A 12,587-nucleotide genomic window follows, 5' to 3' on the forward strand; every position below is an offset into this window, starting at 1 on the left:
CCTACCCTAACCCTAACCCTAACCCTAACCCTAACCCTAACCCTAACCCTAACCCTAACCCTAACCCTAACCCTAACCCTAACCCTAACCCTAACCCTAACCCTAACCCTAACCCTAACCCTAAATCTTAGTATTCTAAATGCACTACTCTAGTTTCTCCCTGTTGTCCTAATTATCGTGCTTCTCTTATTCCTAGTAACGAGTTTCCTATTCCTTGTAGCCCCCGCTGTTTTTCTCCCTTTTTATTCTCCCTCTTCTTCCTCTTCTTGCCCCTCCACTTCCTCCTCCTCTTCCTCTACTTGCTCTACTTCTATCTCCACTTCTGCCTCTCTTCTTGCTCCTGTTCTTGCTCCTCTTCTGCTTCCTGTTCTTGCTCCTCCACTTCCTCCTCTTCTTCATCTACTTGCTCCTGATCTTTCTCCACTTCTGTCTCCTCCACTTCTGCCTCCTCCACTTCCTCCTCTACTTGCTCCTGTTCTTCCTCTTCTTGCTCTTGTTCTTCCTCAACTTCTGCCTCCTGTTCTTGCTCCTGCACTTCCTCCTCTTCTTCATCTACTTGCTCCTGATCTTCCTCCACTTCTGCCTCCTCCACTTCTGCCTCCCCCACTTCCTCCTCTACTTGCTCCTGATCTTCCTCCACTTCTGCCTCCTCCACTGCTGCCTCCTCCACTTCCTCCTCTACTTGCTCCTGTTCTTCCTCAACTTCTGCCTCCTGTTCTTGCTCCTGTTCTGCCTCCTGTTCTTGCTCCTGTTCTTCCCCCACTTCTGCCACCTCTTCTTGCTCTTCCACTTCCTCCTCTTTTTCATCTACTTGCTCCTGATCTTCTTCCACTTCTGCCTCCTCCACTTCCTCCTCTACTTGCTCCTCTTCTTGTGCGTAGTCCTTATTTTCTATATCATTAGGGACGTCTTCAACACCTCGTTCTTCGTATTCTTCCTCCCCGTCAACCTCAAGAGAACGTGTTTCTCCGCCCACGAGGACTTGGTCATCAGGCTTCCCCTCGTCGTCGTACCGACGGACTATAATCTCCATCTGCGTGAAAAGAACACTTTTCACTGTTCCAGAAGTAGGGAAGGAGAACTTTGCACCATCCTCGGTGACGACGTTAAAAGTACCGGTATAATCCAGTGTGGTTTCTCCCTTACGGTACATTGCTAGAAGCCTAGATAACTGTTAGCATGTTATGGCACAATAGTAGGAGTTGTTCGTACTCAAATTGGTCATCCGGACCGTTCATTTCCTTCTCAACATCATACCGGAGCAGTTTTTCCTTGCCTTCCGATGATGCCCAGGTATGCTCGTAGCCGACTGAAAGAGTTGTCTTGATACCCCCTTCCGTCACGAACGGGACGCCGGCCATGAATTCCAGGGTCACGCTGGCTAGAATCGAGATCTTGTTCGTTTTAGTGTGGTCCTCCTTCTCCTTAATCTCTCCACTGAGCTTAACCTTGCTGGACATGCCGTCCCACCTGGCTTTCTGCCGATCCACATACTGGGGCTGCAGGAAATCCAAGTCCTGCTTTAGGAGGTCGGGATACTCGACGTTGTTGATGTACTGCTTGGCGACGCGCTTGAGAAATATAGGCTGGAGAGAGTCGATGATGCCCCCAGCGCGACCCTGGAAGCCGATGAGCAGGCCGGAGCCCACGTCCATCTTGTACTCGTTCTCCTTCATCTCCTTGGAGCCAGCCGTAAGGGACTGGTCCTTGTTGGTCGTGAAAGTGAGCTCCGATGTCCTGTCCCACTGGCCATCGCCCATGCCGTACAGTGACATGGACTTGATCTTCTCGTCCTTGCCGACCTCGAGCTGGCACTCCACAAACTTGCCAGAATTGTCCGGCACCCCACACGTGGCTGTTTTGCCGTCTGTAAAGTCCACCTCAATGCCGGAGAGCAGTCCCTTTGAACCATTGCTGCCCCACTTCGACGTACCGTGATAAACCCGGATTCTTTTCACGACTGAGTGTGAAACGTTGTTAGTCGATTTCAGATGTGATCCAATAACGTTGGAGTCACCAAACATTTGAAAGTGCTACTTACAGGCTCCGTTCTTTGCTAACAGCTGAAAATCACCACCGCCATTTCCACCAACAGCTTTGTTGGGCTGGAAGAGTTCAGGAGCAAAAGACATTTTGACTGGTGTTGAAATTTGCTATTTTAGCGGATTCGGAAAGAGAAGACTAAGTTGCGATGCGGAAGGAGGATTGCTGAGGTGCTGAGTGTCTGTGTTGACTAGATGATGATGCGCCATTGCTGCCGCGACCTCTACTGGTTATATACAACTAAGAATCTCAAAAACAGGTCGCCGACCTTTTCTTGGTCGGCGAGTCTCCCTTGCATGGTCTGAGGCATATAATTACCGGAGACGCCTTTTGGACGCATGTCGTATGGTTTCCACCACTGTTAACCTGCAGCTGCTGTAACGTTGATTTTGAACAAGATGCTATCTCGGCTGACTTTTGGCCAGCGTAAGAGGTTTAGGGGGGAATCAATGTCCAGATGCTGCATAAGAATGCGTCTTATGTCAGATTTACATGAGTGGCTGAGGCACTTGATGTGCAGCGGCTATGGCCGACTTAGAGGTCACATTGACATAAGAACTTATTTAATTAGATGATAAACGTCTAATACGCACGACAGATATATATTGCTCAAAATGTGCATTTAATGTAGATTAAAGTACCTCTTGATCGTTGTTAAGGCATAGAGGTACCGTTTAAACCTTTTAACTGGGACACTCAATACAGATAGGGAACAGTAGCCAATACCCCGGTCATGGCGCTACTTAACCCGGTTCAAGGTTTAAAAGGCACCTCTACCTGTGCAAGTAAGCAATGCCAAGCATGGCTGCTAGCCTGCCAGCCTAGTGGGTGTGCATGCGCTTACATGTATTAGCAGTGCAAGGGATGAACAAAGTAGCATCCCGTAAGCACCTAGCGGCAGAACGTCTTTTACATAGACTAGCACGCTAGTTTTAATGTGTGGTGTGTTATCAAATTATGTGATAGACTTGGAGGGATAAAGAATGTGTCTCTCGTGTAACTACCTAGACGCGTTTGGGGCTATGAATGAAGGTGGAGACGGAACAAGCTTTTTCACGCTCTTGCGCCGGCCAGTCCGTAGCTAGCGCTGTTGATAGCTAGCGCCGTCTGCAGAGCGTGCGAGTCTGCCCTTTACGGCCATGCAGGCCGTGTCACCCCTGTTCTATCCCACGTCCGTGTGTGACGGCGTGGCCGGACACACACAGCGTGGCGTGGCACAGCACTGTGGGAGAACGGAGTGGATCACAGTGGCTGAGAGTGGCTGGTGGATCGGGTGGGTCACGTGATGTACGCGTGTGGCGCCTCGCCCACTGAATCCTTGCCGGCCAGCCCAGCCTTGTAGATAGATTTCTCTCTTCTTCACCTTGAAGTTTTCGCAATTAGGCAATACAGCTGCATGTCGACCAGTATAGAATTCACCATCGTGACACATTAAGTGCTGCTGCTATCTATCAATTGCTGCCATCATCTCTGTTCTATAACTGTTAATGAATTTCAGCTCTCAATGAAGCCTGTTGCTAGAAATGTTGGTAGTAAAACGTTCTAGCTGCTAATAGAGAGACCAATATAAAAACTGTCACGATAGCTTCATTTTGCCAAGCCTTTCTCTTAGCTACAGCACTTGGCGGTGCACTTGTCCCGTGCGCCTACACGTGACCTGCCCACAGGATTCCTACTTATACGGGCTCTTTGTCCCTATTTCACTTACAGAGAATACAAGACACTTTTCCCTACAAATCTCTTATGCCCGCTGCGTGCTCTCTCTCGTCACAAAAACTATAACTATAACTCTAGTTTATATAAAGAACAAGTAGAATATAATTATTACTACTAAAGCTATTAATGCTACTAGAAGAGTTAGAGGAGCTAGGTTCTTTACTACTAGTAAGAAGTTAGTAAGTACGAAATAAATCTAAGAAAACTAGTTAATATATAATATATTTATATTTATTAAAGTATAATGTTGCTGCTTTCTACTAAAGCAACAAGGTAAGACTAGCAAGCCTATTCTAAACTTAGAATTAGCTTCCTACTTATTTAATTAAATATTACTATAGAACTAATGTAAAGATGCGTAGGGTAGAGCAGATAATTATAAGGAGAAAATAGTTACTCCTAAGACCTGCGACCTTAAGTGCACGGCGTAAAACAGATAATTAGCTAGGTTAGTGTTTTTATATATTAACTAACTACCCTACCAACTTAGTGTCCCGTTTTACTAAGTAATCTAACAATATTCCCTAAATTCAGCTGTATCTAGAACCTTCTTCTAAAAAGGAAGGTTTAAGTATTTGCTGATCCTATTAAACATACTCTGCTGATACTTATTACTAACTTTATAGGCTAGTAAATAAATTACTATATTTTTAAAGTCCCCCTATTATGCCTTAATATGCAACAACTCGTCGTTATATAAAGGTTCCTATAACAGGTTGATATTTCCTTGTCTCTGAACTTGTGCCTTGGTTATGCTTTCTGTAAGCCCTTTAAGGCGGCCTATCGCTAGGTCGAGCGTAGTGTCGCCCTTTTTGAAGTTGGCAAGGGTCTTAGCTCTTTATATGTTTTCTTCTCTATTTTGACCCTCGACTTTTAATCTTGTGAATAGTTTTCTGCTAGACCTTAATAACAGCTTGTTTCCTAGGAGAGAGAGTTTAACATCTACACCTTTAGATATTAAACTCTTTATGATGTTTATTCTCCCGTTTAGAGTTGCTACTATTAGTAGCGATATACTATTATAGCTGACAGCATTAGGATTAGCTTCTAGTTTTAGAAGCTATTAGATTACCTCTATATTATAGATATAATGTAACGGAGTTATATTATAAGCATCGGTTGTATTTAGATTTATATTTACATCTAGTAGTCTTGCAACTAGACCGTCAGCTTGGCTCCCTAATAAGGCCACTAAAGAGACCTTACTATTGCCGTTTAGAGTATTAACGTCTACGCCGTCTTATATAAGTGTGTTAAGAATAATATATAAGAAATCTTAGTTCTTCAGCTTGTAGTACTTTTAATAAGTAAATTAAAATGTAGTTTCCTTTTGTAAGCTATAGGTGTAAGACTTTTAATATATATTCTGCTTGTATATTAAACGGAAAAGCTTTATATCCAGTAGGCTGATGGTAAGGAAAAAAGGAGAAATGTTATTATTAGGATTTACTATTATATTAGCTTCTAATTAAATTAAGAGAATTACTAGCCCTTAGAGGTTTTACTTTAATAAAAGCTGTAAAGGATTAGGTAACCTATATAAATAAGCACTATTAGGGTTGACGCCTTTTTTTATTAAAAGTGTTTATATAAGGTCCTTATTTATACTCTTAATAGCTGTATATAAAACTATCTTTCTATTGCTTAAAATAGTATTAACGCCTAGAAGATAATATAAAAGGAAACTAATAGAAGAGAAATAAGAATAATTATTAAAAACTATAAGGTTATCTTAGGAAATTCGAAGTAGCTAAGGGATTCCTATATAGGTAATATTATAGAGTTTTAACTTAGCTATTCTAAGGTTTTTAAATTAATTATAGCTATTACTACTACTAAAAGGAAAACATTTAAGGCTAAGCAGCAACACAAGTGTTAATACTTTAGCTAGACCTTTAGTATAGAGGAGGTAAACTAGAACTAATAAGCCTAGTTCTTTCCCTTAAAGATAAAACCTAGCCTTTAGGTTATACTCTCTTTATCTTATATATCTATAGTCAGCTTAAGTAAGATTAATTATTATAGTTAGAACCTTACCTAAAGAGCCTACTTTAGTTGTATAAAGAAGGTGTTAAAACAAAAGGCTATACCCATCTAGAATTACCTATTCTATAATAGCTTTAACGCACCCTATAATCTATAGTAAAGATTTAGTAATAGAAGGGATAAAGCTAGTTAAAAGTTCCACCTATAAGGAGTAGATATTTAATTTTAAGCTAATAGGAAAGCTTTTAGTAAATATAAGCTAGTTGTATAAGGCGTATAAAAGAAACAAGTAGACGTCGCTATAAACTTTAAACTAGTGAGTTTATAATTTAGAAGCTAGATGCTTTAAATTAATCTTTAAGGAGTTGGCGCCTTTTCTCTTAGATATAATAGCGAGCACCTTATAGGATAAAGTAGTTGTTTAACTAATTAAGTTGACTATTGTTAAGGGTACCTCTATAAAGGATACTTTCTTAGCTGTTAAGACTTGATTTTTAAAGATGCTGTAGTTAAGATATATTACTATTAATATAGCGAATATAACTTTAGTGTTGTAAAAGTTGAAATAAAAGGGCAAGGCTGCTTGAAGTGCTGGAGGTTAAGTAAGGTGAAGAAATACGCTGTGATAAATAAACCTGATATATATATCTTCCTTATTAACATCAAGAAGGCTACCACTATATAGTAAGGCTAAGCTGTATCTAGAGCTAACAAGATTAGAAGAGTTCTATGCTAAGTTGCCAGGCTTGACATTTACAGCCACCTATAGTTCATCTAAGGAGAGTGATGGATCTGCTGTAGCAACCAGCTTGAATATTCGGGATCCATACCGTTGGTCTGGTATCCTAAGGAGGGATTAGTTAAAAGCCTCTGGAAGGTTCCTCGGAAGGTTCTCCATAATACTTAGGATCTCGGTCTCAGAGAGCAGCGCGTGTGTGTGTTTGGGACAGATGGCCTCTACCTGAAGAGACAGCCAGAGAAACATACCCTGAGACCCAGCCAGGAGCTGCTTGGTGACTAGTGTTTCGAGTTCAGGTGAAAATGGCCTTACTTCTTTCCATCTTGTAATTTCCGCGGACAAGAATCCTTTAATGTCTTTAGACCGGTCCACGCCCTCCATGCTTAGAGTCCATTTAATCCCGATTCCGTGCTCGGCCAGCGTCTTACATGTTGAGGTTGGTCGAGAGGAGCAGCAAAGATAAAATGTGTCTCTGTCTCATCAATAGCTCCAGTTGTTTAAAAATCTCTGCAATTTCATCCGGGGGAGCTTCATCCAAGCCGTCTAAGACAAAAACTCCCTCCCATTCAAGGGGTGTAATACCTAGCAACAGGTCGATACAATCCTGCGCGCTTAGGTCGGAGTCTGAGACGTCGTTCGCGTCCAGGAAGCGTAATATATGCGGTTGAAGAGCTCGATTCTTCAACACTTGGAAGACAACACTTCCTATAATGTTTTCGACACGTAAAGTTCTCAAATCATTACTTTTGCAAAAGAAATATGAAATAGTTCTCAAACAATGGGGCTTGTGCTGAACTAAGGATTACGTTGGCAAAGGGCACAAACTTTAGAGAGGGCCTACACCGATAATAGAATAAGATATTCTAGGGACTTACTTTGACTTTTCGTCTCCCCCTTAGATAGGAGAAGATCTACTATAAGAGTAGCCATAGTAACGGTCTTTCCTAATCTAAGGTTGCCTTGGATCCAAAGAACCCCTAATATGCTGTAGTTAAGCCAACTTTAGTAGGTGACATTCTTTAGAATCCAGTTCGAAGTTCCCCTTTTCCGTTCACGGCGCTAAATAAGGTTAAATTCTAGTTGATTAGGACTTAAGGCTTTAAGTAAGCGGTGTCTTTAAAGTTCCTGATCACGTTTAGAATAAACGCGGGAGATGGCGAGTTTTAGACGGTTGAATCTATCTAAGCCAGAAGATTGTTCCTGTAGAATCGACCTTTGAATAAGCACTAATGTTTGTTTTTTGATACACTAGCCCCAGCTCAAAAGATCAGCCTCCAGAGGCTTAAACGTTATATCGAAGGACGAAAGAAATAATGCTATAAACTAGGAAACAAGCGGCTTTCGAGCTTAAATGATGATCTTGTTGCATATATCCACCATGACAATTATGTATTCGCACTTGTAAGCCTAAAGCTTGCGGCACTGAGGAAAGAGTACTGCAAAGTCTTGGTGGAGGGATACCAAGCGCCTAATACGGAGTAGTATATCTGAAACCTTATCAAAGAACGAGAGAAATCCTAAAGAGATCTAGCTCGGTATATAGTTAGAAAGCCTGATTCGTATTCCCCTCAAAGCAAAGGCTTACATACCTCCAAGGCCATTCTAATAGCAGCCCAGACACCTGCTGCGACAAGGTTTTAAGCGCCGCCAATGAGTACATCTCCAACCGGGGCGAACATTTAAATTCTTTCTAACACCATAACCAGTCGGCCTGCGTAAGGCCTCTAAGACTTGTGGCGGCAGGCGCCATCTTGATTAATCTCTTCTACTAACTGGACGACCTCTATGGCCTCTAGAGGGCTGCTTTTCTGTAGGTTCTTAAAGCGCGCATGTTTGTGCTTATCTCCACTAAGGGTGACGCTGAACTCTGATAAGGCCTGTGCCAATCTGATCTCCGGCTGCAGCTTCCCGACAGTAGCTAGTGCAGTTGAGATGTGCTTGGCGACAGAAGGTTTGGACTTTGGCATGATATAAGCGTTTTTAGGTTGATGGGAAGTGCATTCTGTCGAGATTGCGATCTCTGTGTTGTCAAAATTGTGGTGCGCTTCTGAGATCAGGCTGCAAGGCAAATCCAGATACTTCTCTTTTTATCTCTAAATCAGACACTGTGTGAGGCAAAGAGTAGTTAAGTGGCGGGGTGTGGAAGCAAGTACACTATGAAAGGCCCGTTGCAAGCGGCGTCAAGTGTATAAACAATCAGTCGGCTGTTCGCTTGCTCCTATGGTGAAGAAGGAAGAAAAGGGAGAAGCCATCTAGGAAGCAGGTCATCCGACTACAAATGAAGACATTGGGCCAGCCGGCGCTTATTACCAACAGTCCGATGAAACTACATGATTCGTCAGCCACGTCTAATATATGCACGTAAGACGGGTTGATGTAAAGGGTAATGCCACAGCCTTGGCAAAAATCCATGTTGCATTGGGTTTGGGCAGGTATTGAGCCACTGTGGCGGAAGATGGGCGTAAGAAAGGGATAGGGTGGCTGAGGTTCTGTGATATTTTGATCACGTGATCCGTGCGCTTTTGCTGAACCCACAAGCCTGGATTGCTTAGGTTTTCCCTTCTTCATTCACCTTTATAGATAATAATATCCATCTAGTATAAGCGATTAAGAAGTATATCTTTAACGGTGTTACTTTGTCCAAGTTAGTTTCAACAATAACATCCGCTAGAATCTCCTCAGCACTTTGCAATAATAAAGGAAATCAGGTCTATCTCGTAATTCAACACCCTGAAGTCGAATGACCTCCTCATAATCGATTTCTACACAACATGGTGCGGTCCCTGCAAGGTAATCTCGCCTGTCTTCTCCAAACTCGCAAAGCAGCATGAAGCCTCCTCAACCAGGATTATCTTCATGCAAGTCGACGTCAACAAGGCAAAAGATGTTGTGTAGGCATGCAGGATCACTGTAATACCTACATTCCAGTTCTTCCGCTTAGGTAAAAAGCTTGATAAGGTTAAAGGCGCTGATATATAGCAGCTTAGCATTAAGATTAAATACTATATATTACTAACACTAAAAGAGCCTATAGCAGGAGGGAGTAAGAGTAGAGAGAAAGCAGTAGCTGCTTTAGGGAGCAGTAAGTTAGGGTTGCTGTAGTTGTTAATTAATCTAGAGCCGTTAAGAGTATTAGGTTAAAATCTAAGTTTAGTATGTAATATCGTTAGTTCTCTACCTGCTGGCTATATAGCGGCTTCTATAGTATTAGAGTTACAGCTCTTAATATATTTAGCTTTTATAAAGAGCGTCAGCCTGTTACGGTTAGATATCCAACAGTAGGATTTATATTAACAGGCGTTAAGGTTAATACTAAGAATAGTAGTTGTATGTACTGTAAGTTGTAGTGTTAGATCTAGACTTTAGAAGGTATAGTAATTAATTATATAATTAATAAGGTCGTAGTATTAGTAATATTACTATTAAAGGATATTAAGAGTTATATAAAAATAAATTACAAGTTGATTACTAAAAAGCTATAGAAGTCTAATCTTAAGCCTTTCTAAGTTTATCCTATATATAAGTCCTAATTACCTTTTAGTATAATCTAGTAATTATTACTATAAGTATTCTATAATTGCTTATAGATCTACTTTATAAGCGCTTATATATACTAAGCTATAATTACTTATAAATTCTCTATTTAACTAATTATTATCCTTATCTTATTTATATATAACTTATATTATAGTTCTTCTATATCTAAGTAAGGCCTGCTTACTCTTTATGCTTGTATTCTACTTAGCCGCTAGTTCCCTAGTAGGGTATACCCTAGTTGGTTATATTTATTTCTAATAGGTTGTAACACCTATATAGATTTAACGGCACCTTTTTTAGTGACGCCCTAAAGGACCTTCTTATGTTTCTTAACGTAGTTTATAATAATACCCTAAAGTAGTAGCCTGTTACTATATCCTACCCCTATAATCAGCTGTATAAAAGGCTAAAGCCTATATATAGGTAGGAAGACGCTAACCTTAACCTAAAAGCAGTAGCTTCTTAATTACTCTATAGTAAAAAGCATATACTAGTAAGTTATACTATATTATAGTATAGTAGCTAGTTATTATAATATTATTTCCTTATAATAGTAAAATACAACTTATATTAACTAGAGTTAGCTTACTCTTTTATATAGTAGGGTTAACTTTATAGAAGTTAAAAATATTTAAGTCGCTTGTTTATATAGCATTAAGAAAAGGAATATATCTTCTATATTACTTTAGTATATATAGTATAGGTAATTTCTTTTTTATTTCTTAAAGGATAGCCTAATACTCTAGAGGAATAAACTACTACAACCAGCACTAAAGCTACTATTATAGTAACCCTGCTCTCTTTACATCTTTTTCTCCTTCTCTTTCCTTCTTACTACTATTAATATATTATTTTTACTTACTTCCTATATATTATACTGCTACTATAATTATAATACAGCTGGTCTTATAGTAATATATTTTATATATACCTTACTTTACTTGCTTTTATTATTTTATATATTTTCTAGCTTCTATTTATATTATATATCGTTTTAGTTAAGAAAAGGCTAAGATGCTATAGATATACTATATTTATTAGTTGTTAGTTATTATTATTATCTACCTCTATATCGATTTTTTTACGTTATATAGTGGTTGGCAGCATGTAGTCTAGCAGTTGTTTAGATTAAACGACCTAGCCTAAGGTTGAGGGGTGGTGGGGCTATAGGATGGATTAGGGGAAATAGCGTAAGGTAGTATTATAACCCCTAGGGTAAAACGCTACAACCCTAGGGTTGTCGTGTATATAGGTCGGGTTATTTTTATTTATTATTTGTTTTTTAAGCTGGTAATTAGTGAAAGTTAGTCTGCGATAATATATAGACCACGCTGTTTTTTTTTACAGGCAACCCCACACCCTAACCCTAGTATTCTGCCAGAATACCGCCCGTAATAACGGCTAGAAGGTATATATTATTCTTACTATCTTACTACAGTTATCAGAGGTAGGGATTATCGGAAATCTCATTATCGCTTATAGGGTAATTTCGGTCTTAATTTAATTAATAAAACCTTACGTCATGTTAATATCTAGATTTACAGGAAAGTAATACAAGCATTTCGATTAATAAAAGGTACCTAACAGAAGTGCCTTAATAGATCCCTATATAGATCTCCTTGACGTAGAGGCGGAACGTTGATTAGATTACACGGTTCGTGATGCTGTATTTCTGACATTGGCGTGAGGCGTCAGCAGTGTTGTTTGCCAAGTGGCAAATAAAAAACAGGGGGTAGAATCCGACAAGGGTTAGATTCCGCAGATTAAATATAGAATAGGGTTTTCCTCCCCTTCTTTATCTTCTCCGGGTACTTATAAGTTAATCTATCGCCTGTTGTAAAGATAAGCTCTTTAGACCCTTGTAGAAGAACGCTGTTAATAAGTGGTTTTTTAATGACTCACCGCCTAATAGGGTAGGTTGAATACCCAGTATGGCGCCGCTTGTGCCGCTTGATCCGAAAGCTTGTGTTGGCTGCTGGCTGTTGGTTGCGAGCTGTTGGTACCCTTGTAGTAGAACGCTGTTGATGGGTAGTTTCTTAATGACCCACCGCCTAATAGGGAAGGCTAAATGCCTAGTATGGCGCCGCTTGTGCCGCTTGATCCGAAAGCTTGTGTTGGCTATTGGCTGTCGGTTGTAAGCTGTTGGTTGCAAGCTATCAGGTGTTGATTGTTGGTGGTTAACTGTTTGTTGATGAGGGGTGCCCCCCTGCTTTCTCGAGTTCTGCTATCGTTCCGAACTCACCACAACGGACTTAGTGTCAATAAGATAGCACACCTTCCCTCTTAGGCACCGATGACACTCGGCTAACGATCAGGTCACGTTTCGTCCCTCGGCTCTCTATCAAGATATAAAGGCGCTTAGATCTTCTATTGACAAGAGGGGAGAAGAGACATGCTTTTTAGGCACTGTTTTACCAAGCTAAAGGTTGTATTACTTTTCTTATAGTAAATTGTCTTTTTAATTAGTGGTTGGTGGAACGCAATACCTTATTTTTCCCTCGTCGTCGTTGGGAATATATAAGGAACCTGTCGCTATACCACAGTGCTCTTTACGCTGTTAATCACC

General features: G+C 40.5%; 1 protein-coding gene across 1 annotated transcript; it reads right to left on the bottom strand.

Moving 5' to 3' along the window:
• Positions 1–310: 310 nt before the first annotated feature.
• EsH8_XII_000001 (uncharacterized protein) lies at positions 311–2,132 on the bottom strand (the record flags this gene model as incomplete). The annotated part of the gene is made up of 3 exons (XM_083273764.1): positions 311–1,163; positions 1,213–1,960; positions 2,042–2,132. 3 exons carry the CDS (start codon positions 2,130–2,132, stop codon positions 311–313), a joined length of 1,692 nt encoding a protein of 563 aa, XP_083120378.1.
• Positions 2,133–12,587: the final 10,455 nt, after the last annotated feature.

The sequence above is a fragment of the Colletotrichum jinshuiense genome, chromosome 12, assembly GCF_051148585.1.
Source record: "Colletotrichum jinshuiense chromosome 12, complete sequence".
In the NCBI taxonomy this organism is placed as follows: domain Eukaryota; kingdom Fungi; phylum Ascomycota; class Sordariomycetes; order Glomerellales; family Glomerellaceae; genus Colletotrichum; species Colletotrichum jinshuiense.